Source organism: Piliocolobus tephrosceles, chromosome 11, assembly GCF_002776525.5.
Source record: "Piliocolobus tephrosceles isolate RC106 chromosome 11, ASM277652v3, whole genome shotgun sequence".
Classification (NCBI taxonomy): domain Eukaryota; kingdom Metazoa; phylum Chordata; class Mammalia; order Primates; family Cercopithecidae; genus Piliocolobus; species Piliocolobus tephrosceles.
In genome coordinates this window covers 41,671-68,358 of record NC_045444.1, presented here as the reverse complement: position 1 = coordinate 68,358, position 26,688 = coordinate 41,671, and the positions used below count along the sequence as shown (strand labels likewise).

Here is a 26,688-nt window from a genome sequence, read left to right as displayed (position 1 = left end):
AAGGCTCTGAATTAGTCCTTGAGACTGTCAGGTGTTATTACGACTTACACAGGGAAAAGATAGTTCTAGAGGACCAACGAGCAGACAGCCGGTGCTAACTCATCCTGTAAATACACATTCCTCAACTGTTTTCCTTCTGTGACCTTCTTAGATTTGCACCCATCTCCTCTCTCTTTCCTCTGGGAGTAAAAGGCAGCAGAGGGTGTGGAAGGCAGCAACCCAGATATGAATTACCAGATTACACTTCTGGCCTCCCTCTGTTTAGGGAGATGTTTCTGGGAAAAGTCTGAGCTCTATTTCCTGCTCACCCATCCTTTAAATTTTCTGCCAGTTTACTCATTTCACCTTCCTCCTTTCCTGCTCAAGGATAATGCCCCACTCCCAAAAGGCAGCAACAAACATGAAGCAGGAGAGAGCAGTGTTGGATTTCACGGAAGAACCCTAAGCTTGCAGGAGCAGTCTAGGTTGAGGGAACACACCTGCACAGCTGGTTCTTGGAACAGAGGACTTGATCTTCCAAGGAGCTCACATGAATTTTCATTAAACCTTAAATTTTAAGAAACAGGGAACTTGAAGCTTAGGGAGGACAAGAGTGTCCATCCACCCAGCGCCAGACCGCATGCCCTGCTGCCTGGCCCAGCACTCTGCACCGGACTGTGGCCATGGCTGTACAGGACACTGCCATGCCCAGCGGGGAGACGAAGGTCTTGCAGGGCCCTTTTCACTCTCCTGCGTGGTTGCATTATTTCATCCGAGCCATACAACTCTTCACATCTGTGAGGGGACCGGCGTGGGTGCATAGGAGAGCCTAGGAGGCAGTGGTATCCCAGGCTCATCGTCACCCAGCCCACCTCTCCTGTTGTTTCTAAAACTTTAAACCTTTAAAGCTCAAATCATCAGCTTGAGTTTTGAGCCTCTGAGTTTGCACGAATTAGACTCTTAGGATCTCATTTCTCTTCTCAGCACATCTTGTTAGCGAGATTCTTACATTCAAAAAGAGCTGGACGGTTTACCGTGTTAGTGTGTAACTGACAGACACCTAAGGACAATTTAAAATCTGGGGCTCATCTCAGGGCAGTGCCCTTTCTGCTCTCTTCAGACATGCCTGGGGGACATCAACGCATTTCTCAGCTGCACCCTTATGCCCCTTCCTACATCTGGATCCTTGGCTTCTGTCCTAGTCCCAAATGCTCAGGAGAGGTGTTTATTATGTTTTCATCGTTTCAGACCCTCTCCGGTGGAGAGCCGCCTGGTACCTTGACCTCTGCAATGACTCATGACGTAAGTACCTGCCTGCTCGGGATTGGCATTGTCTCCTGAAGGCAGGCGGCCAGCTTTCCACTGTCCTGTGATGGCTTCTCATGCCTACTGTAATGTGCTCTGCGGCAGACTCTGCATCTAGGCTTTCCAGGGCATTGTCCTGTTTGATACAGCTGGCCCTCAGATGGAGGCAGGGTCTCCCCAGCAGTGGCCCTGAAGGTGACCCTTCTGGTGGGTTGTCTCCCAGTCCTGTGTACAAGCATCTTGTTTTCATGCTGGCACCTCAGCTGGGAAGGGGAGAGGCCTGCGTTGGCCGCATCTGCTGGTCACCACTCGGGCTCTGAGGGGTTGGGTGGCACAGAGGAGAAAACCTTCTCTCTCTGTTGTACTATGTACCAGACTCAGCAAACTGTTTCTGTGAAGGTCCACATAGTAACTCTTTTCGGCTCTGTGAGCCAGCTCTGCTGTAGTGACCGTAGTTGATCTGTAAATGAATGGACATGGCTGTGTTCCAATAAAACTTTGTTTGCAAAAATGGGCCACAAGGCATGTTTGGCCCAAAGGTTGTAGGATTTAGCTCACAGGCTGTAGTTTGCCACCCTCTTCTGAGTTAAACCAGTGCTACCTGCATTCCAAAACCCTCCAGAATAAAGAGATAGGAAAGGAAGTGGAGGAAAGGAAAAGCATGAAACCTGTAAGCATCTGTCTTCTGAAAGGGTTCCTCTTCCCTTTGTACCCTCATAATTTCCCAGGAGAATGAGCGTCAGCACTCTTCCAGTGAAGCCTGTTGGATGTTGCCTACAGCTGAGTCCCTTGGGTGGGGGGGGGGGGGGTGTGTACGTGTGTGTTTATATTCCCTATGCTGAGGAAGGAGGGGCTCCTTTGACCCCTTTTGTAACTTTCTCTGAGACGACAAACCAGCCATGTCTCTTACCTTGCTGGGTTCAATGAGGGGCTAGTTTCTTTCTATTTTCTATATCAATGCTGTCCAAGATCATTCTTCGCAGTGATGGAAGTGTTCTGTTCTGCACCGTCCACTGTGGCTAGTGGCTATCACATTGGATGACACAGCTCTAAGTAGAAACATAGAAAACTGACGTCATCTCCAAACACAGGCATAGAACAACACATTCTTTAACTAATGGTTTGTCTCCACATCATCATCAGTTTTTGCAGGGGAAGGGCATATACGTTTGGAGGTTACTTCACTTAAGAATACTGGATTTGTCCTGGGTGCCAGAAGGAAGAGTTGTTATGACGTGATATGAGAGGGTATCAAGGGTCTCATATGAGATAGGACCCAGGCAGTAAATTTGGGCATTAAAGAAGAGAAATTTAAGGCCTTGGGATGGGGGAGATATGATAAAAACATATTCAACTTTTAAAGACTCCATTAAAGAGTGAAAGTTTTCTATTCCCAGATAATTACAGCCTTTTCCAATTTTTAGGACGACCTAGACAGGCGGTATAATATGGAGAAAGAGAAACTTTACAAGATACGTTTACTACAGGTAAGTAAAAGAAGGCCAAAAAATATGCATAAATTCTTCTAACTAGGTTTAGATGTCCTATGACATAACTAGAAAGTCTCAATGTCTAAGAATTAGAAAAGATGAGTAATGAGGCTGCTGTTCACCAGTCTTCTTACTATCTGGAGTGTAACTCAGTGATTTAAGATGTTGGTATTAACATCTCACATTGGTATGTTACTTTCATAACCACTCCTTTGAGTTAATCCTTACCCCAGGTGGAGAGTGGATATTACATCCCATTTTCTTTATGAAGAAATTGACTTTCCCACAGTCAAGCAGCTGGTAGGTGCCAGAGTCTGGATTCCAGTTCCCCAGTACTCATCAAGTACTAAACAAGAATTGTGCTACTGTTCCTCTGAGATTAAGTGCCATTTCAGCTGGGCTTTTTGTTGTTGTTTGTTTGTTTGTTTGGATAACCAGTGGTTTGTGAGAGTGACATCAAATATGGGGGAGATAGGTTTCAAAATTAGCTCTAAAGTTTAATTCATACAGAGTGAAAATTACATTTAAAATCCCCTATGTTGCTGGGATCTGGCTAATGGAAGCTCAAAAGCGAGAAGTTCCTTCTGTCACACTTTGGTTCAAGCCAACCTTCTGTTCTCTGGGAGGGAAAGGCGGAGCTCTGGTAGGAATGGCCAAAGGGCTGCAGAGACTAGTGAGATCCCCTTTCCCCGCTCTCTGGCACCTACTTACTTTGCTGAGCTGAGATGGCTAAATTTGGGTGAGTCAAATTTGTCCTTGTTACAGTCCCTACTAATCTTTAAAGAGGCATAGAATTAAATAAAATCGGGACAGTATAGCTGCATATTTGGAAACTTTTTGACTGAGTGCTTTGTATGTATTCAGCATTACATCAGGTCCCAGAACTAATAGGATGACCCATCTCCTGGAAATGCTGGCTATTTGAGAACCAAGACATGTCTATATATACATCAAGTTCAAGGGAGTTTATGTGCAAATTGCTTACTAAGGGCAGCTTCAGACTGGCCAGAGGAAACCTTCAGTAAAGCCAGTGGCTTGCTGAGGGCAAGGGCCTAAGTTAGGCAGTGGCTGTAGAATGCATGGAAATGAACTGATGGGACAGATTGCAGGGCTGTAGCTGATGGAACTTAGTATCAATTGAGATAAAAAGAGGAGTCAAGGATGAAGCTGGAATTTCTAACACAAGGGTGGATAATATTTGTGTTATTCATAGAGAAGAAGCATAAAAGAGAAGGAATGGACTAGAGTTAAGGGTGAGAGGAGGAGTATAAATAGGACGGGTACTCAACCACATTGAAATGTCCAAGGAGTACTTGGTTGTCAGATCTGACTCCCAGAATAGTATGGGCTGGATATTTGGTTATCTGCAATGTTGATGAGGACTGGGGCTGTGGAATGTGGAAGAGGCCCTGAGACTACACCCTGGTGAGCGCATGTGAGGATAGGCAGAGCAAAAGGAGGGATCTCCAGTGAGGATGCGCCTGAGCAGCCAGAAGGGAAAACAAGTGCATGAGGCTCATGGGAGCCGAGCAGGGAGCTCAGCTGAGAGGTGGGGAAGTGCCACTAGAAATCAAGAAGGCTAGGAGCTGAGAATTGTCCATTAGGTGTGTCCCTGAGAAGGTGTGCAGTGACTTTGGCAAAAGCAGTTCAGTGGGGCACTGGGGAGAGCCCAGTCGCAGTGGGTTGAAGGTGGACAGAGGCTCCCATATGCATGGCTCTCAGTACATTTCTCTTCCCTATAAAAGGGAAGAGAGAGACTGGTAGCTGAGGTGATGGCGATTAAAGAAGGGCTTTTTAAGAAGTGAGGACATAGGAATGTATTTAATGCTGATGAGAAGGGTCAGTAGCTAGAGAAAAGTTACAGATACAGTAAAAGACTGAAGAGTTGTGTCTTAAGACTCCTGAAAGAAAACCAGGAGTGAGCGCCTGAGCACCCATGGGGAGCATAGCCTTGGCCTAAGGGAGAAATACGTCCTTCCCTCTCCCTAGAGCTGCAGAGACCCAGTTTTGGATTAGGTCGCCAGACATGAGTATGGGTTTCCCACCAGGAGTCTCCTATTTACCAGTGAATTAGAGATTCACAGCTGCTGCTGCAGGTGAAGCAGGCAGGAGAGTGGGAGGATGTGGTGGACAGAGGGATGCAGGCACAGAAGAAACGCAGCACTCAGAGCCTACTCGGTCCAGAGTCTACACATGTTCAGTGGGAGCCATGCACAAATGAGTGGCTTGTTCCCCCTGCAGCTGCCCTTGCACCATGCTACACCACACAGCAGTGCCATGCCTCCCAGACCCAGTCAGTAGGGCAGTTTCCTGAGTCCGTGGAAGGGAGAAAATGCTGGAAAGTATTTGAGGAGTAGGTTGTAGGAGCTTTTCAACCAGGATGAGGAATTTGGGTTGTATCTGGAGGCAGCAAGGTGGCATAGCTTCCCATCATCTGAAGCATTCCTGTTGTTGCCTGTCCCCACCTGGCAGTGGTGGAGCTGGCTACTCTAGACTCCTTGGGGGCCTGGTGGGCTAGCTGCAGGCTCTGTCCGTAGAAGCCCTTTCCATTCAGTGTCTTCCCTCCTGGTCCATTTATTTGGTGCCTTCTGTGGTTCAGTTCACAGTCGCCTCCTCCCACACCTAGGAAAGTGGGAAAGTCAATCCGAATCTGAGATGAGGACCTTTATGCCGATGGCAGAAGTTTGTGCCTACATTGCAGGGCTTGTGGTTGGGCTCAGGTCGGGGTGCAGGCAGTATTTTGGCTCCCTAGAGAACATGTAAGGCCTTTTACTAAATGGTACTGTCTCTGCCTTCCTTTTGCATTTAGGCTCGAAGAAATCGAGAAATAGCAATTTTGCACCGCAAGATTGATGAAGTCCCTAGCCGTGCCGAGCTGATACAGTATCAGAAGAGATTTATTGAACTCTACCGCCAGAGTAGGTGCATCGACCACAGACAAGCTCTCCAGGCTGGGAGGCACAGACGAGGGGTCTGTTCCACTTTAGCATGGGGGAGCATGCACCAGAGCACAGTCCACAAAGGCCACCACCAGAAAGCTCCGTTTCATCAACAGGCCCACTTGGCAGTCCCGGGAGCAGCACTGTGGTGCTCTCACTACCCTCTCCATGGACAGATGGTTGAACCAGTTGAGCTCTTAGAATAAAGCTTCAAAGCAGCCCTCATGCTTGTCAGCCACGTAGCCTTCTTCTGAGCTCCTGCACCACTTTCCAACTTCACACGGAACATCGTGACCCTGGTGTCTAGAGATCAGTCCTCACTCATTGTTCTCTACAGCCTTTCTTGAACCCAGGACCATGTCCCCTCAGCCTGAATAAGAGACCATGTCTCATCAGGCTCAGAATGGCCCTCAAGGCTACCATTGCCTTTATCTTCCTAACACTGCTGCCACATCTGCTCTTGCATCATATCTCAGCTAAATGACCATTAGCTGCAGTGCCTCCAAGTCCCCTAGCCACACATCTGATTCTGTCACTTCTCTCTCTGCTAACAAATCTTCAGGAACTCCTCAGGCCTCTTTCTTTACCACGTCTGGGTTCCTCCCCAGTCTGAGTGGCCTGCCTGGAGGCCCCTTTCCTGATCTGAACCCTCACTCTGGCCTTGCCAGTCCACACACTGCCTCTGAGCAAACCATAAGCTTTGACGTCTTAGCCTTGACTCCTCCTGTTCCTGGTGCCTGGATCTCTTCTCTTCTGTCGGGCTAAATTCTTCAATACCCAACTCAGATCCTGTAAACCTATTCTAGGTCCCTCACCCCAGGCAAGAACTGATCACCTCTTCTCCATGCTCCTACTCTTGTACGTCCCCATGATACCTCAAACTCAACAGATATAAAACTGAATTCAGCCCCCCCACCCCATATTCGTCTTAGGCACACTGGACCTGTCTTACTTCTCTGACTCAAGCTGCTTGCCAATTCTGTCTGTTTCTTCTGTACTGCTGCTGTAGCCATCTTCCTTTGCTGCCCAGAGTCTAATTAGATCTTTTTCAACATATATTTTATCATTTTACTCTAAAAGCTTTAATACTTAAGAGCTCCCTGCAACTTCTTGGGTAATCTTTAGAATCCTAAATACAGTGTACTAAGTCCTGCATCGTCTTGGCCCACTTCACCCAGCTTCACCCCTTTTGCACATCTGCATCTTGGCCTGTGAGCTGGTACCGGAGTCCAGAGTACCATATCCTACAGTTCCCACCTGGTATTTCAAAATCCACCTAAGATTTTGCCTTGAGGCTTTGATCTTTCTGTCATCCTTCCTGGTAGAGCACTGGCTCTATTGGAGGAGTTCAGAACATGCTTCCTTCACGGGCCTGGCCCCACCAGGCTGGGGTTTCATCCAGTCCTCACACTGGACTCAGATGATCAGAGGCGGGAATCAGCAGTGACAGTTTTCAGCAGAAAGTAGTTTCTGCTTTAAGTTAAATCTTTCCCTTTACTCTTCTACTCCTACTTGTTTCAAAGCTTTTAGTAATAATAATACCTGCATCTATTTATTTCACAGAACAAATTTCACATAGGTTAAAACCATCTGATAAAGACATGGTTACACTAAGGACATTTTCAAGCAGTTACATCAAATTACCTGTATCATGTATTATTATCAAATATCTACAACCCCCACCCAGTTCTTTAGCTGGATGAGGTAAGGGTGGCTGGTTCATTTGTGGGAGTAATTTTCAACTTTTTGAGTACTCACTGTCACCACCCGGGTCCCACCTTCAGACATTCTCCTTTCATTGGTCCTGAGACTTGTTAAAAGCTTCCCAGGAGATTCTGTTTGCGCCCTGTGGGGTTTCTGCAGAGTGAGCTCCCAGGCCTGACAAAGCTGTCCTGGCAGTGCATACATGGGGGAGAGGGGCAGGTAGGGTGTTCTGATACCTGTTCTTAACTCATGTGCTGATTGCTTTACCTTTACAGTTTCAGCAGTGCACAAAGAAACCAAGCAGTTCTTCACTTTATATAATACCCTGGACGATAAAAAGGTTTATTTGGAAAAAGAGGTAAGAACATTTATGAAAAGAAAATGGCTAAGCAGCTAACAGTGCAGTTGACTCCAGGAAGTCAAGTGAACTTGATGTCTGGGACAGGTATGTTCAGCATTAGCAGAAAGAGTGCCTATTTTATATGCTAAGTGCTGGCATACCCAGTCAGAAAGCACAAGATTCCTTGGGAGCCCAGACTGTGTGCTGTGAAGTGAGACTGGTGGACAGCCATTCTAGAGTGCTGTGGGGGAAATGCCATTGTTAAAAGGAGCAATGGCAACTCTGGAGTTGGTGAGACTAGTTTGAGTTTTAAAGGAAGGGAGGAACCAGCTGAATGGGGGTGGTGGGCTTGTTATAGTTTACAGGGAGAAAATACCTGTTTAATAATCAGTGGCCGACATAGGCGTGAACTAAAAGGTTTGTTAAATTCAAAGCAGGGGTGAAGGGGTCACTGTCACTTCCTTCATCATTCTAATGCTTAAAAACTCAGGTTAAATTAATGGCTCAGGGCTTTCCCAAGTTGACGGCAAACGGTTCGGGCACAGTATGCAGATATGTCTTAATTTAAAAAAGAACAGTCCTGGTCTTCACCATGGCAGCAGGTGTCCTGAAGAGAACACGGGCTTTGGCGTCAGTCAGATTTAGGTTTATTTGGGTTTTAGTGTGGCCTCATTTTTCTCACCTGTAAAATGGGGATAACACCTAATTGCATTGATGATGATTATAATGAGGACAGAATGAGAAAATGTAAAGTTCCGTACACATGATGGATTCTCAGTACATACTCGTTCCTACCCTCCCCCTCACCTTGAGGTTGACAGATGTGTTTTCATTTTATCACCTTGTAGCCTACACTAATTACCACTTGAATAAGGATAATATTACAGATGTGTCTTTTACCTGAACCCAAATGGAAGCGTCTGTAATCACTGCCACCTTTACTGCCTGCTGTCAGACAAACCAGGTAGATCTCTGTCATCCTAGAAGGCACTCCTTGAGAAGTTGTTTTGTTTTTTTCTGTATTCGGGGCCTTACACAGTGGTAGGCATATAACAGACATTTGATAAACGTTTGAATAGATGAATGCATTCTATGGGATTTGCATCAGACCTGGCGAATAGCTGTGCCCCACATCCTGGCCTTGAGGCCCTCCTACCTGGCAAAGGAAAGATTTGCCAACCCTGACTTAGGGATAGGCCAGCCCCTTCCCAAAGGCCTTAAATCCCATTGAGCTTCCTTCATCAGCAGTGTTTAACGTTGTTCCACTGTTTAAAAACTAGGCATTTTGTGAGGCAGAGTGGGGAGCTGGGCTTTTTAATTCCAAGCCATGTTACCAGTTTAGAATGTTACATTTGAATAAATGTGGTATTTTATTGTAAATGGATTTATGCCTGTGATATTTTAACTTTAAAACCTTCCTGTGGAGTAGTAAGGACAAGAAATAGTCTACATTGCAGACTGTGAACCTAAAGTTCACACGTGGTATTTACTTAGTTCTGAGCTCCCAAGTTGAGTAGTTTTATGGCCAGAAAGATGACCGAGGTTTCCTTACTCCTGCCTCGGAGCCCTCCCAAGGACCGTATCATTGGGGCAGATAAGAGAATTTGCTGTGGGGCTAAGGCAGTGTCCACCGGGCCTTGAACGGTGCATCCCCTCGGAGGCACTCAGCCACCCAGCAGCTTAGCTTGCTGCACTGGCAAGAAGATTCTGTGGGAAGGAATAGAGTGTAAATGACTCTCACTCTCCACGCTGTCTGACTCCCTTAAGCTGTTATCCTTGAAAATAAAGTGCAGTGTTTGGCAAGACAGAAAGGACTGTGGTGGCAGCTTGCCTAGAGAGCCCTGATGTTAGCTGAGTGTCCTCTCAGCTGGGATCCAGGTCCCTTCAAAGCACCCTCTCCCTGCATTCCCGTGGGAATGCCCTGTAGGAAGAGGGCGTTTTCTGTGAGAAGAAGGTGGGCTCCCTGAGGAAAACTGTGAGACAGAACACGTGGCTCATTTTTTTTTTTCATATGTTACTTTAATCTTCATAAACAAGGCTTGTGTTCCTCGCAGAAGCAGCATCTGGAGACAGGCAAGCTTGCAGCAGTTGCAGTAGTGTGGAAATCTTTTTGCCTGCCTTATAATTTCATTTGTTTTTTTACTTCCCCAGATTAGTCTGCTGAACTCAATTCATGAGAACTTCTCACAGTAAGTACTGTCAGTCCTCCTTCCCACTAATACCCTGCCACCCTGCACTTTGAATTCAGCCCACCTTACACTGCTCTACTGTGCTTCACAAAGGCACGTGCAAGACCTAACGCTGGGTATGTGATTCTTACTCTTTTAGCCCTTCTGCTAGGTGTCTTGTTTACACTCTCCTTGAGTACCTGCAAAACTATAATGATAGTAGAGTGAAGGAAGGGCTTAGGAAAAAAGTTACCTTTCCAATAATTTGACTGTGCCTACTGTTTGGACGAACGGAGGCAGGATGGTGCACTTCCGGGTTCTTCTTCACCACCAACTCTTCCCGTGTGTGCAAGAATGCAGCTGACGCCCGGGAAGGTGCAGATTAATCAGGCATGCACCAGGTGATGTCAATCCGAGGAGACCAAGATTTACCTGGTGGCACCTGCGGAGCGGCCCCCCTCCCCCGACATGCCCGTGCCCCGCCTATTGCCCTTCCATTCCTAGAAAAGTCGCTCCCAGCAGATGTGCCGGGGGCGGGCTTTCTCAGCCCCCACTCTTGTCGGGACTGTATTAGAAACTCCGCACCCGCCCCCCCACCCCCGGTCCCTGAAGCTAGATGACCAAAGAATAAATTTGCAGTTTTGCTTTTAGCCTTGCCTACTCACTGGTTCTTTTGTGCCCACTCTGGTGGTCTTAGAAAAACAAATCACCTACCTACTAAAATCTCTCTGTATATTGTCAAATTAATATTTGTTAATGAACACAGAGAGATGCTTTAAAATTTACAGAATGGAATTTATATAATTTTTTAGATTTTTTAAATCTCACGGTAGATTTTTTTGGTTAATGTGTACATTGTTCTCTAAAAACTAGATGTCAAGGCCCACCTGTTCCCAAATCAAGCAGCCCTCAAGCATGTCCATTTGCCCACCCACCATCCAGCAGCCCCAGGACTTGCTCCTTGGAGAGCATGTTTCCCTTCTCTCTGGCATAAATCTCTGCTGTTCTCTGGCAGGTGACAGGGGACGCATTGAGACTGAGATCTTAATGAGTTACAGGTTCTAGATTTTAAGCTTCTTTTCTAAAAAAAAAAAAAAAAAAAAAAAAAAAAAACGGAAGCCCACAGCTTCCTAATAAGATTCAGATTCACTGTGTAAAATACCTTGTGACATTTGTAAAAATGCCATTTTCATCTTTCCCAATGATTGAGAGAGCCTGTGGTTTGAGTGTCTTGTGAAGAGTTCTGCTCCGTCAGCCCATTTCAGGATAATTCTCAGTGCGTGCATGCGGTGGGGTGTGTGTGTTTGTGTGTTTATGTTCTGATCCTCCTGATGTCCTTCCCTCTGCAGAGTTGGAGGTGAAGAAGAATGTTTTAGGACATCAGGGAATCTACTTGTTTAGCTGCTGCTTCTAGAAATAGGACCAGATTTCTCAGACCTGGTTTTAGGAAATCTCAGAATAAGTCTACCAATTTCAAGTATCTGCCAATCCTCAAATTTTTTTATAAACCAAGTGAAATTCATTACTTAAGCAGTACATGCCATATTTCAAATAAATAATGTTTTTGTTAATTTTAGTCACATTTTACTTTAAGAAAATACATATTAGTTATGAAAGTTACAGGGAAAGTATGACAAAAAGATTAATATGCAATTATAAGACCAGGCTAATTTCCACACCTTCTCAGAGGTTTAGCATCCTTAATTGCCTGGGATCGCAAGGGCCCCCATGGCTCCACTGTGCATTGCCAAGGCCTGATTGCCTCTCCCAAGAGGTATAATCTGGATACAGAGCTGACTGCTTGGCATTTCCCCCTACCTCAGAGTCCCGTGTCCCTGTCATAACTCTGCTGGTTTTTCTTTCAGAGCCATGGCCTCCCCTGCCGCCCGGGACCAGTTTTTACGTCAGATGGAGCAGATTGTGGAAGGAATTAAGCAAAGTAGAATGAAGGTCAGATGGCTTCTTTTCTGTCACGTAGCCCAGGTTTTATAGTGGTGACAGGGAAAGTCCTGGGAAGAACCGGTCTCCTCTGGTAGCTGGGGAGTGTGCCCTCAATCCTGAAAAGACACATTTCTACAGAGGGATTCTCACCATGCGTCTTACTCTGTAGTGGGCAGGGCCTATCCCATGAGCTGCCTACACCCAGGCATTCAAAAGTTGCTGTTAGCAGCTCCCATGTATTGAACACCTACTGTGTACCAAGCATTGTGCTGACGTTCCTGAAAGCCCTCTGAAGTGAACAGTATCACCCCCATTTTACAGATGAGGAGACCACCTTTCACCAGCAGGCTTCCGCTCTTGACTAGATTCGCTTCCTCGGGGAATCTGTGGTACCTGACATTCTGCCACAAGAGATTCATTCCTTAGGAATCTTAAGATCTTGAGAGCATTTTAGTTTTCAGGAACCCCCCTCTAAAAAAGATAAATCATTGCTGAACTGAGTTCTGTCAAACTGAGAGGAAATTGAGCCTCAGAAGTCTGAAGAGAACAGAGAGGTACCACTCAGTCAGGGTACAGCATGGGATTTTCCTAGAGACAGCTGCAGTTTCCTACCACCATTCGCAGATGAATCCTAACTAGTACTTCCAAATATCTCTTGCTTATGGTCCTGTTTTAAAAATGTATCACACCAGAGTGGTTCTCCGACATGGCGGTAAAATCTTCCGGGGACGTCGGGTTTCTCCTCTTACGATCTTGGGGCAAAGGGCTCCAGTGAGTGATGCCAGAATATAAACACATGAAAAGGAGAATTGTCCATAGGTCCTGTCATCATAAAAAAAAACCCTGTTACAGAAGACAAACATTCGAGTTGCCTGTAATCTCATCTCACAAGAGATGAGCTAAGGGCAGAAGTGTTCCATGTCCCTTTCCCTGTAGAAAAATACCATTAATCCCTCTGTGAATGACTTCGATAAAACAATGGCAAAGGAGGAGAAAAAAAGTATCACTAGTAACAAGCATGATTTCTCCGACTATTCAGCCATCAAAATTAGAACGACGTAAGTCAGTGCTTGCCTGTATATGCACACTCACCCAAGCCAGGATAGGCTGTCTTGCAGAGAGCGAATGCAGTCCCCTCTCAGTGACCTGGGATGTGAGTAGGTGGAAGGCAGAGAACCTGGCTGACCCAAAGCCTGTGACAGCCCAGGTATCAGTGTGTTAGACACTTCCTCCATTCTATTGCTCCTCAGGAAGCTGCTCTGGTTCATAGTCAAGAAGAACAGGAATTCATGGGTTCTTTCCTTTGACTTCCGCTTCCTGTTTACAGAGAGCAGTGTAAACAGGAAGCGGAAGCCAAAGGAAAGAACCCCATGAATTCCTGTTGTTGACTATGAGCCAGAGCAGAGGAAGAAATGGGCCTCACCCCTTCACTCTCTTCACTTTCCCCCAGGCTTCATGCTCTTGGCCCCTCAGTGCTGACCAGTGTGGAAACCAGGTGTTGCTGTATCTGTCTCTCCCCTCCATGGTGGGTGCCAAATGGGTCAATGGCACCCAGGGCAGAGTGGGCTCTCTTTCTCTGGTCTGCATCCCCAGTGGCTGATGTAGCATCTAACCCATGGTTAGGCCCTCAAGGACTATTTGTTGAATGGGTGAATTCTTTCAATGGAGTCAAAGAGCAGTTGTCAAAGAGGGTTCCAGATACACTTTGAATGTTGGATGTTGATTGACACTCTGGATGGAACAGCACTCACTTGCATGGATGTGTTTTATTGTGTTTGTTTGTTTGTTTTAAATGTAGCTTTCCCTGTAACAGTGCCATAATGGCTCCTGCTCTCATAGATGTGGCAGGGGAGTCTGTGTCCTCTCAAGCACAAGTTTCTCAGAACCAGCAGGTTCAGAGTGTTACATAGCAGACCAGCATTGGTTAACAATGATTGAATAGGTGTTTATGCCCCGTCTAAGGGTTTCTGAGTAAAGAAGAGGTCACATATCAGTCAGCATTTTGACCTCACTCAGAGGAGGTAAGGTGTCTAGATCTCTGGAATACTGTGAGCAAGTGCTTGGCACAAGCACTTCACAGACCTAGGGTGTGAATAGGTGATAAGTAGGGAATAACAAAGTTACGTTTGGGTAAGGGGACACTGAGAAAAGTGTGCAAATGAAGCTCAGATCAAAGATTCAACTCCTGCTTCTCAGAGTGAGTTGGCCTCCTAGGATGTGAAATGTTAAGAAGAAAAACTGTCTTTGTTGAGCAGCTACTATGGACCAGATGATGGATCATTCACTTAACATTTAATGTCACAAGCTTCCCATAACAAAACTGGTGATCTGGGTGATATTCTTATTTTAGCTAAAGGACCTGGCATTCAAAAAAGTTAAATTAGCTGTCCAAGGATACACAGTGAGTGGCAGAACTAGGATTGGAACCCAGCCTTTCTGGCCTCAAGCTCATATTATTTCTAGGTTGCCACAGTAACTCCCACAGTGGATCCTGGATAAATTCATAATTCAAACGGATTGCTACCTCACTAGGACATAATCAGTTATGGTGAAGTGTTTTGCTAAAGTACAGAGCAGAGAGGAAAGTCCTGAGATAAGAGCTGCTGGCTGTCCTAGTAAGAGAGAGGGACCTAGCTGTGAGGTCCTATCCAGCACAGTGGAAAAGGTGTCTGCTGCTTTGAGAGTTGGAGCCCACGAAGGAACAGTAGTGGGAGCTGTGGTGGGCTGGTGTGTCACTGTGACAGGATCGTGAGTGGGTGTGAGAGACCCATGGAGGCAGCATTAGGGGTTCCGTCGGCAGGGATCAGGACTTGCTGCTGAGCCAGGGCTCCAAGTGTAGTAGGACACCAGTCAAGGACCCCAGAGGGGACTGCCCACTCTGGGAGACCTGGGCACAAGAGGGCACCCAACTGGAGACGTCGTATGGGTGTGCACCAGGCATCCATATGCAGACCTGTGGAAAGAGCAGGGCACAGGGCCTTGGGACTCAGGAACTGGATGCAAGGTCAGGATTTGACCAGGCAAATCAGTCCCCATATGTGATGGGTCTTTCTCTGAATAGCACTGGGGTAGGCCTTGGGGACACTAAGTTGCATTTGTCCTATGCAGTCAACAGAGGCCTATAGTGTGGAGGGAACTACTGAATAAAATGCAGCCAGTTTACCTGTAGCTTGTGTTTACCAAATCCTTTCCAAAGTGTAACACAGAAATCACGGTCAGGCATCAGGAAAGCCATGGCAAAGCATCTCTGAGCATGTGATTCAACAAGCTTTTGAGCACCAGCCATGAGTCAGGCACCTGGTCAGTACCGTAACTCTTTCTGCCCTCATTTCCTGGCTGATGCTCTGGGTTTACCTTCTGGACACATAGCACATAGCATTGCCAGCCTTGCTCTAGTATCCTCAGCCTCCCTGAGCTTCCGGGCTGAGGAGGCCATGCACCCACCCTCCTCTCCATCACCTCCGCCCATGTCATTTTCCTCACAGGATTGATCAGTGTTGGGAATATTTTGTGTGTCTGTTTGTCGGGGTGCTTGCTTAATGTGAATCTCTAGAATGTACGCTCTGTGGGAGCAGTGACTTTGCCTTGTTCCCCACTACGTGTAGCTACTCAGTAGATTCTCAGTCAATATTTGTTGAATGAATAAGCTTTTGGGTACCTTAGAAAAGTCTCTTTAAATCAAAGCCTGGCATCTATTTATGATCTAAATCCTGAAAATATCCTAAATGGTCTACCAGTAGAAAGATGGGTAAGTTAGCAATCAGCAGGAACATTGTGTTGTTTTTAAAATGATAATTTGTAGGAAGTTTGTATTGACGTGGAAATACTTACATTAAATCAAAAGAGGATACACAGTTTTATTATATGAGCACAGTTATTTGAATCAGGGTTTCTCAGCCTCAGCACAGTTAACATTTTGGGCCAGATAATCGTTTGCTGTGGAGTGTCCTGCGCACCGTAGGATGTTTAGCCGCATTGCTGGCCTCTACCCAGTGATAGCAGTAGCACCCACTCCTCACAGCTGTGACAATCAAAACTGTCTCCAGACACTGCCAGGTGGGGAGTGGGGGGTCAAAATAGCTCCCAGTTGAGAATCATCAACCTGTCCATTGTGAAATTGTAGTGAGGAAAAAAAAAAATGGAAACAGTTAATACTCAGAGATAGAAAAATTGCTGACTAAATTGTAGAGCCTCCATGTAATATCATGCAAATAAATTAACCAGCCTCAAAAATTATATATTGAAGCTGCCTTTACTGGGAGGAAATCCATGAAACTGTTAACAACTGTTGCCTTTTGGATGTGGCCAGCAGCCCTTGGGCAGAACGTGTCTTTTCATCACCATTTCCCACAATGTTTCAACAGATGGAAAAGAAAAAGCAAGAGAACAAAATGAGAAGAGACCAGTTGAATGACCAGTACTTGGAGCTGTTAGAAAAGCAGAGGCTATACTTCAAGACTGTGAAAGAGTTCAAGGAGGTAAGAGGAAGGCTGGGCAGCACATTAAGGCTAACGTGAGATGTATGTTCACCGCAAAAGTAGCCACTAAAAAACAGCAGTTTTTTGGTTTTCCTTTGGTCTGTGAAGGGAAATAACAAGACAGAGTGTGATCTGGCAGTGAAGTGTGGCGTCTAGGTAGCTGAAGATCGTGTTTTTCTGTGGCCCATCTTGAGGTCTAATTAAATGTTTCAAGACATCACATCATTAGTTTTCCTAGCACTTAGTAAGCACATGAAACTCACAAAATGACTCCATCAGTCCATATCAGGGGCCACCTGGAAACAGCATTTGTTGTGGATTCAGATATAGAATCTCCTCTCCTGCCAATCTTAGGGTAGGGAGGGACCTCAAGAAACTGTGTGGGAAGAGAGAACTTTGAAGTGTCACAGGTTTGGATTCGAATCCTACATTTACCACTTACCAGCTGTGTACTTTGGTAATGACCTAATTCCTCACAGCCTCAGTTTCCTCATTTGGTGGGTTCCATTGGGTCAGATGAGAAATTTGAAACATCCAGCACCAGGTCTGGCATCTCCTAACACCCAACACTCAAGTCAATTTTGGTTTTCCCTGTTTTTTCTTCCTGCATTTGGGCAGTTACTCTTCATTGTTCCAGAAAGAAAAGTGCCTGCCCTTAAGAGATTTTCCAAAAAGACTTCATTTTGTCCCTTGCTAGGGTCTCAGCAGCTTTATTTTAAGGAATTCCTTCTCCCTAACCTAAATCCATGTGGTTTCAGTGAGTTTAGAGACTGCTGAAAATACAGCAGAATTAAAGGTAGGTTGTATCCTGGTGTTTGGTCTGCAGAATAAAAAATGTAGTCTTCCCATGCTCATAATTTTGTTCTTATTTTAAGACTTTTCTTTCTTCCTTCCTCATCTTTCCCTTCTCTTCTACATCTTTTTTGTGATTTCGCTTCTGGAAGCCACATCCCATAGGCATTTCAAAATATCATCTTTTCCAGTGTTCCAGCTCCTACTATACCCCTGGACAGATGCCAGGTTGTAACGCAGACCTCCCCCTCCTTAAGGAGCATACGCTGTGGTGGGAGAGACGGATGACAAGCTAAGAACAAGTCATAACAAATAAGTAGTAACAATTCCAGACTTTGCCGTGTGAGGAGACTGGTTTAGGTGGTGTGGTCCGGGAGGGCCCTCTAGGGTGAGCAGGACATAGCCATGGGAAGAAAGAGTTCTTCAGCCATAGCAGTGCAGGAATGGGGAGCGGAGGGTCTGCGGCTCAGTCTGGGACTCCTTTGAGGCTAGCACAGACTGAAGCTGAGGTCCCAGAAGGGCCAGTGAGCGAACTGGCAGGGAACAATTAGGAATTTGCTGCCCTACTCAGAGCTCGTCCTTCCCTTTAATCAAAACTCACAAAAGGAGAACTGCATCTCAGATTGTGCTTGGAGACACCCTTTTGACAGTGTAGAAACAAAAAAGCAAGTAAGTTGAGGAGGATAAGTATAAGCTGTCAAAGCAATTGACAATGAAGTGGAGAAGCTCCTTCTCGCCCAGCAGGCTCTCAGGTGAGAGCTTACGATGACCTCCAGAGCACCAGTTCCTTCAGAGGTGTGAAGTGGCTTGGGTCAGAGTTCCCACCTGTGCTGGCAGTCGTCGTCACACCAGGCACAGAGGGTGGTTCCTTCGGAGCCAGCTAAGACACCTAGACCAGATTCTTGGCGGGCCTCTTTCCCTGAGTCCAAAGCAAGTCAGAAGAGGGGGAGGGGATGAAATCTGTTCTTACATATTTCATTTAAATATATTTCACCGCACATTTAGCATGTCCTTTTATTTTTTGGTGTTAAAATTGTCTTAGAAAATAATTGTGATGGTGGGTGGTCCTTTTTTTTTTTTTTTTTTTTGGAACCTTTTACTTGGCAAAAATTTGAAATTGGCAACCACATGTCAGTGTTCCAGCATCTTAAACTTTCTCCCACAAGCTCCTGCGAGGTAATTTGGGGCCACCACAGGTGTTGAGGAGGAGGTGATGATAGGGACTTGCTTGGTACTCCACAGCCTCTACCCCATATCTTCAGCCAGACTAGTTCTGCTGCTTTTCTGTTTTATATATTACAGTTTAATTTGGACTTTCATCCAGGGTGGAGCCTTCTCCCAACACCCTCTGTTTTGCCTTCTCACCATCCCCTCACTGGTTTTTGCGTTCTAAATTCTCACTGCATCCAGGGCCCAAGCACTTGTAGTGTGCCATAATTATTCTTCATGGAAAACACAACATTATTGTCTACGAGATGGTTTTTTGCCAGCTTTTTTGCCAGCTTAGTGGTTGCCTTCGTTGGGTTCGGTTTACCCCACGTTAAATGGGCAACAGTGATGCGCCATGGGCACCATTTAGGTACCAAGTCATGCCTGCATCCTGACTCCCAGCCTCCTCTGGTTCCAGAAGCTTCTTCATTAGAGACATTGGGTTTTCTCTAAAATCCCGTTGACTTAACCTGAGAGAGCTGATTAATTGTAAGTCTGCCAGGAAACAACATGTACTCTGACATCACCTTAATCTCAGTATTAAGTGAATTGTGTCTCTAAGCCACAGTTTCATCAGGTCATGAAACTAAGATTTAAATTCCATAGCACTGATGAATTCAAACCCTGCATTTTTGTGAAGCCGACTTTGGGTACATAACCTTGAGTGAACTTAGCTCTCTGTCTGGCACCTAGTGGGCCTGGATAGAGTTTTCAGCAGGAAAGAGACTGAGGTGATGAGACATTCCTTTTTCTTCTAGAAACAAACAGCCAAAGCGCCTCTTTTATATTTGCTTTGAAGAGACGGAGACTGTGATTCTGTAGGCTCACATACTAGGTGACATTGTAGGCTGTCTCTACCAAAAAGTATAAGCATCACCTAGTGTGCTGTGACACACACAGTTCCCCATGGTAGAGTTCGGATGCTTCTGGGTTGTTTTTGCCTCGTTTAAATGGTGAGGTGGGTGACAGTTTACACTTATTTACTGTTTTATATTTTTGTTATGGAAATCTTCAAAAACACACAAGTAGAGGGTGTAGTATAGCAACATAATAGTGTAGCTCTCTGTTCTTGTTCCATCTCTTCCCCTCCATTTGTTTTAAGCTGAAGTCTTTTTTTCCCTCAAGTACATCTCAATCCATTTTAAAAAGGAAAACTTTGTTATTCTCTACAAGAAAATAACATGTAACCCAGCATCACCTTATTTCTGTCACCCCCACCGCCCTCCCCATGAACTGCCTCTCTCTCCCCAAAAAGGTGCTGAAAAGTGTCAGAGCGCCTTGCTTCTGACAGCCTCAAAGGACTCAGCCTTACCACCAAGGCAAGCACCCACCTGTTTCCTTGTTCCCTGAGTGAAAGATACGTCTGAATCCCATAGATGAGCCAGCACTAGTCTTAGCAAAACCAAGGTCGTTGTGGTCATGCTGCCATCACACCGCCAAAAGATCAGGGCCTCTGGAGAGCTGAGAGCACCTGACCCTGGCCCAGGGAGGTGGAAAAATTGACCATGGGGGTTTTGAGTACAGAGGGTTCAAGGGTAAAAGTTTTTCTCCCACAATAAATGCACCTCCAGGAAAATACGGACCCTGGAGGCCTGACCACTGCCAAGCCTGTGAGCTCTACCTCTCCGGGCCCTTTCTGCTACCGCTTTTATCTCCCAATTTAAAAGCAGGACTCCTTGTGACCCTGCCCAGAGAATGGGGTTGGAGTTATTGGAGGTTTGCTAGCAGACGGAGGTATCCTGAGCTACTAAGGCCAGTGGAACGAGGGCAGGAGGCGCAGTTAGAAGCTTTTGAAGATGACCCCAGAAGGGAACATGAAATGATGCAGAGGTGACTTGTGCCACTGGATGTCAGATTCTACAGGCAGAGGATGGGGCACTGACCTCCCTCAATGATAACCCATAGCACACGCCATTGATTTCATACAGCTTGGTTTTAAGGAAGGGTGGGTTTTCTTTTCTTTTTTTTGAGACGGAGTCTCGCTCTGTTGCCCAGGCTGCAGTGCAGTGGCACGATCTTGGCTCACTGCAAGCTCTGCCTCCCGGGTTCACGCCATTCTCCTGCCTCAGCCTCCCGAGTAGTTGGGACTGCAGATGCCCACCACCACGCCCGGCTAATTTTTTGTATTTTTAGTAGAGACGGGGTTTCACCATGTTGGCCAGGATGGTCTCGATCTCCTGACCTCGTGATCTGCCCGCCTTGGCCTCCCAAAGTGCTGGGTTTACAGGCGTGAGCCACCGCGCCCGGCCCCATTATCTCTTGATGAGTATCTTTTATCCTGTTTTCTGAGTTTCTTAAAGACAAGAATATTCTTAACCTTCACTGTTGTTAGAACTCTACGTGTTTTGCCTGCTATGTAAACTAGGGCTCTCTTTTTAGGCTGCTGTCTCCAAAGCCTTTCCGCACTCACTCACCATAGTAGGCCAAGACTGGCAGATAAGTGTGCTTTCTGCTTCTATCCCCTTGAGGTCTCATAGACTTCATGAAGTCTTTAGGAGTGACAGTGCCTATCCTCTCATCCTGTTTTCAGTCTGACAGCCCAGAAATGGAGCATCATTATAGTTATTTTGGTGTTGATGTCATAGGTCATCAGGAAGCTTCACCATGCTGGCGGCAGCATGCCAAGAGACTGGGTTGGCCAGGAGATGTCTCCCATAGGGATATGGGAAGGGCACTGAGACCATCCTGGCCTCACGTGGGTGCTAATGTAGTCACCACTGCCTCTATACTCTCTGCTTCTCCTCCAGGAGGGCCGCAAGAATGAGATGCTGCTGTCCAAGGTGAAAGCGAAGGCCTCCTGAACATCCCCAGCCATGGTTGTATGTCCTTGATTTTACTTTTAAGCACCGTATATCAACTACAAGATCATGAAATGGTTCTGAAAGCGACAGTAGAGAGATGCAGGTGTAATGGTTTCAACAGCCTGGATGTTTTCTTTCTCCTCTTTGCTTCCATTCATCTCTGTTGGCTGCTGTTGATGGAATCAGACCGTAAACGTGGTTTGGATAACACCCATCATCCTGTGAAGAATGTCAGCAGTACTTTTCTCTGTTGATCAACTTTTATGTCTCCAGTAACATTGCACTTACAAAGGTACCTGTATTTGTGTAGACTCTGAATAAAGAAGAATTCATTTGTTTAGCAAGTATTAATCGAGCACCCACTGAGAAATAAGCACTGAGGAAGATTCAGAGACATGTAAAACAGAGTTCCTACTGCACAGGCACCCAGCAGGTGGCCCAGGGAGGCAGATACACAGCACACTTGACCACAGAACTGGACCATCTGAGATGTTTTTCAGTAAACAGAAGGCATGTAGCTGAAATAATCAGCCCATGTAGTGTTGGTCACTTGGGCCTTTCACCTGCCATGGTACCTTTTGTTCCTAGCTCCTCCAGGTGCCAACCAGCAGGCTTGGTGACAGCAACCGGAATGAAAGTTCAGTGTCGTTTTAATTTTTATACGTTACTCAGGTTTATTTCTCAGAAAATTGAAAACAGACTTTGTGCTGAGGAGACTTCAATAAAAATTACACCTTCCCCTGCCCCAATGTTCATTTGAGTCACAGCATGCAGAGGGGCTGTGCATCCCCTTCATTGAAGGCACATTCGATGAGGCTACACTGCAGATGGGTCATGATCTGAGCCAGGAGAGAGAGAGAGACACTGTTCCCTGCACTCAAGGCAAGTAGGGTGTCAGGAGGAAGAGCAGTGGGGTTTGCAGAGATCCAGGGAACTTCCTGGAGGAAGCAGCATTTGGGCCCAATCTAAAGGGAGAATCGGATGTTGACAGGCAGGAAGATTGTTTTAAATGAAAATACACTATGATTAAAAACCCAAGAGGATGCAGAGGAGTGCAAGGCATGCGTGTTGGGAAAGGAGGAGATGAACTGGTAGGGCTGAGACTAGACTTTGGAGGGCCTTGGAAGGGCAGCTGACGGTTGACTTTAATCCTTGGAAATGACCAGTGCAGGTCAGACACGGAGCTCCTGCTGCCCTGGTCCTCAGGAGTCTGGTAACTCAGTCATGTTCAGTAGGTTTGTGCTCCTTTCTGCATAAATCTTGCAAACATACCAGGCGGCAGGTTTGGACGGTAACACAAGAGCTGAAATATGTCAACCAAGTGGGGCATGCAGCAGCCACAGAAATGTGTTCATTTTTAGTTCCCTAATGGATGTGATTAAGCAGGGCTGACATGTACAGATTTAAAAACACACACGTGCTGGATTAAAAACAGCCACTGGTTTCAGTACCAGGGCCAGCAAGGCCTGCCTGAGCCAGGGGGAAGCAGCAGCTTGCAAATAGAAACTGCCACGTGAGGGCGCTTCTTGGGCCATGCGCAGCTCCGCCTCAGCTGGTCCCTGAGCCGCGGTCATGTGGGGGTTTTGAAGGGCTGGGTGAAGTTGAGGCAGTCATTGCAAAAGAACAGGTGGCACTTTGAGGGCAGGGGAAGGAGACAGAATTTTGACTGCGTTTGAAATTATTTCAGTCAGGGAAACATCTGCGTTATCTTGTTAAGCAGCTTGTAGGCCCACCCCTGGCTAACTGGACTTTGTGAGCAGTTGGGGCAGTTATTGGAGTATTTGTCCGCAGATGGTAGGGGAGGCAGATGGCATTTGGAGGTTACTGGAGTCCACCTCTGTGCTGATGGAGAAAGCACGGCATGATTAATCCAAAGCAGCCAGTAATTCTTTTTGAAAGTGCAGGCATTTATCTTGAGCTGTGTTTCACAGGAGTTTCATTTGGTTTGGTTTTGGTATAGAGAGGTGTCCATAGATCTCTATTCCCTTTTTTTAAATCCACAAGGCCGACTACGGATAAATCAGTTTCTGTTGCCTGAATACACTTTTAATTAGACTACAGAAGCCAGTTTGAGCTCAAATTTCACTCTTGCTGCAGGCAGCCCTCAGTGTGGACAGTGTCTTTCTGAGTAATTGGGATATGACTTTATAATGAAGCCATACAGGCTAAGGAGATGCCCCAAGCCCCCGATCATTTCAGAAACCACCTGGAGAGCCAGAAGGGGTCTTCCCAGGGCTATGGCTCTCTGTGTGCCTAGACATAGTGTGGCGTTATGCTCTAAGCCCACAGGCTTCTCCAGAGTTAAAAGGATCAAATGTGCGCTTCAGGAGGAACCAGGTTTCCCCAGGAGGGACAGCTCCCTGCTCAGTCAGCACAGGGAGTTGCGGCGGGCAGGCTGCACAGTGCTGTGGAATCGCCGCCAGCCTCTGGGCTGGGGGCTCCTTCCCACCACGTGCTGCTTAAGGCGTGCATGGGACTGCTCTGCTTAAGCCGCAGTCAGAGCTGTTGTGAGCAGGACAAGATTGGGTGATCGCAAGGTGCGTGGGGAGATGCTAGGACATTTTTTGATGTCTTTGACCTGTGCTCTGTCTCTACTGGATGACTGGGATTAGCTGACACCACTAGAAGGAGATGCAGAGTGTTAACCAGTCGTCAGAGTCACACTGAGGGGTGTTTTAACAGACGGCAAATTCCCAGTTTGTCAAGCGTATCTCTGTTAGAGTCTGAAGTTCATCGTTTCAATGGTTCTAGCTCGTAGCCCTTACATATTTTCAGGATAGTTGGGTCCTGCCAGTGTCCGCTGAGTCTGTGAGCACAACCAGAAGGCCCGGGCGTGGGAAGCATTCTCTGACAACACCGAGCCCTTGGGACCTCCTGAAACCTTGAGCAGAGGCTGGAGAAGGCCTTCAGACCGTCCTTTCACTACCTCACCAAGTGTCATGCCTGGGACCTCAGACCTCAGGGTTGTGACGTCGATGTTGGCAGGCCCAAGTCACGTCTCTAGTGAGCGAAGCAGACCTTCCTGAAAGGGTACTCTGAACAGTGAGCCCTGGCCGTAACCTGTGCCCTCATATTTCTGCTGCCTCAGATGGTCTTGTTCGCCCACTCTGTAGGTGACTGATGATCACCCTAAAAGGGAGGTAGGCATCCAACAGTAGCACAGTTACTTTGAGCCTGACCCCTCGCTCTGAAGTGCTGATGCTGAGTTGAAACATGCTCTGAGGAAGAACACTTTAAGGAAGCACTTTATGATTTACTCTTGGCTGGTGTTGGCCTCAAGGTAAAAGAACATCTTAACGCAGAACAGTACAACAAAGTGCCCCATAGGATGGGTGCCATCATCTGTCCCCGTGGTTGGGATTCCCAAGGAAAGTGCCTTGTTCCGTGCATCTTCAGAATGCCCCACGCCCTCTCTCGATCCTTTTCATGAAGTGCAGAGCATTCCTTCTGTGCCAGGCTGAAGATGCATTGTAAAAGGTAGTGCTGTAGTAGTATTCCCTCTTCTCACAATGAATGTGCAAAACTCCTGGAGGATTTGGTGCCCGATCTGCAGCGTACTTGACAACACAGGGAATACCGTGGGTGCTCCACACCAGCCTTACATCCGTCCCCCAAATGTGCCGAACTCATGCCTGCCCAGGGCCACCGGGTCTGGCCCTGGGCAACAAAAGTAAGGGCCTGTCTTACCACAGTCTCCCCAGCATCTAGCTCAAGGTAGATGACTGACTGGGAAATTCCGGTTGGATAAAATGGCTTTTCCACATGGCAGCTTTGCATCTCTGTTAGCAAAATTTAGATTGAACCTTTCCTCTACTTAATGCTTAGTTTGAGGACAGGTAAACATTCACAACTTTAGAGGGTCTTAGAGTGTGTTACACAGTAACCTTGAAGTTTGAGATGAAACAAGGTGTCAGAGGTTTTGAATCTTTCAAAGGAATTGCCTTTTACAGATTTTTTTTTATTCCCCAAGAAGGGAAAAAGAGAGGGAAGAACTACAGTAATGTTAGAGATAAGGTATGTTTCGGCTCAAAATGTGTCATGAATCTAAAGGTAACTTGATGGGTAGAAATGTCTCAGCCATGTGAACCAAGAAGTGGGACCACAGTGCAAGGCTGTGGGTGGCAGCACTAGATACAGTGGTGGCAGGAGTGTGACATGGAGGCACTCCATGGGGGACAGCCAGACAGTGTCTATCAAAAGTGCAAATGCATCAGCTTTTTGAACTAAGAATTGTACCTGTGTACAAGGGTTTTTGTTGAAACATTGTAATAGCAAAAGGTTGGAGAGTGCCACCAGTATAGGGGAATGATTAAATACATTACGACCAGCTTAAACAATGGAAGAGTTTGCAGAAACTTAAAACAATGGATCCCGTGTGTGTATACTACCATAGAATGGTCCCCAAGATGCATGATTCAGTGGGGAAAAAAAGAAGCCCATGGTATCTTAATGTTTGGAATGGAGAAAAATGTGTAGATGTATGTGTGTGCATGTTTTCACACAGACATATACACATGTATATCATGTCTGCCTGCATATGCCTAGGATTTCTCTGGGAGGATACCCAGCAACCTGGCAGCCTGATTGCCTCTGGGAAGAGGGGTGGGAATGACTTTTCAATGTACACCTTTTGTACCTTTTGAATTTTGTACCATGTACATGTATTATCTATTAAAAATAGTTTTTAATTTTTAATTTGGTTTACTTTTCTTAAAACAGTAGAACCAAAATGGAAGAAGATTCTGATTCACTAAATCTGCTTTCTTAAAGATAAAGCCTTTGATTCAAAAGTAGTGAGACTCTTTCTTGGGTCTTGAGGCAGTGGGCCATACAAAGGGGGGTGTCCTTTTCTGGTAGAACAGAATGGGGCAGCGAAGCAGAGGCTGGCTCTCCTCACACTCTGGGAGCATGTTGGGTCAGCAGAGGGAGGGATGGGGATGGGGAAATGGATGGTGACATGACTAATCCCTGGGACAGATGGGCTGCTGCAGGGTTCCCTCCGTCTCACAAAAATCACCGTGCAACCCTGGTCCTCTGACGTTTGGGGTACAAAAGATAAGCATACCTCTGAGTCATGATTCAAGGGGGGCTGTTAACATCCTCCAGAAGCCGTGCCCATCTTGTGTGGAAACCTGCTGTGGGTGATCTCCACCCCTGCCTTCTTTTAAAAACCAACACAACTCTGATTTTGTCCAGCTGCGAGGTGGCTGTGTGTCAGCCCCAGGAGAGGAACACGACAGCTCTTCCAGTCGGGAATCTTACTTCTGTTGGCCAACTGCTGGTTTGCGGATGGATGTCTAAGCCAGTTATGGCCAGTTTAGGAGAGACTGCTGAACTTCTTGGAAAGATTTCACCCATCTTGAGACCATGAAAAGAGACGTCCCAACACACTGAGATTGGCAGAGGGAAAAGGTGGAAAGAGCCTGGCTCTCTGAAGGCATGACAAGCCTCTCAACCACGCTGAGGCCCACCTGCTTCCATATTCTTGTTCCATGAGAAAAATGAACCTCTGTTAGCTTATGCATTCAACCAACAAATACTT

General features: G+C 46.4%; 1 protein-coding gene across 4 annotated transcripts in view; it reads left to right on the top strand.

The window, feature by feature from the left end:
• The window catches only part of CCDC93 (coiled-coil domain containing 93), a 96,411-nt gene extending 70,475 nt beyond the window's left edge, over positions 1-25,936 (top strand). For all 4 annotated transcript variants that reach the window (XM_023185200.3, XM_023185199.3, XM_023185198.3 and 1 more), the window contains 8 exons: positions 1,228-1,281; positions 2,709-2,771; positions 5,584-5,692; positions 7,693-7,775; positions 9,909-9,946; positions 11,791-11,875; positions 16,231-16,344; positions 21,093-25,936. In XM_023185200.3, the coding sequence (XP_023040968.1) occupies positions 1,228-1,281; positions 2,709-2,771; positions 5,584-5,692; positions 7,693-7,775; positions 9,909-9,946; positions 11,791-11,875; positions 16,231-16,344; positions 21,093-21,146 (600 nt within the window). In that variant the 3' untranslated portion in view covers positions 21,147-25,936. The remainder of the gene's footprint in view (positions 1-1,227; positions 1,282-2,708; positions 2,772-5,583; positions 5,693-7,692; positions 7,776-9,908; positions 9,947-11,790; positions 11,876-16,230; positions 16,345-21,092) is intronic.
• Positions 25,937-26,688: the final 752 nt, after the last annotated feature.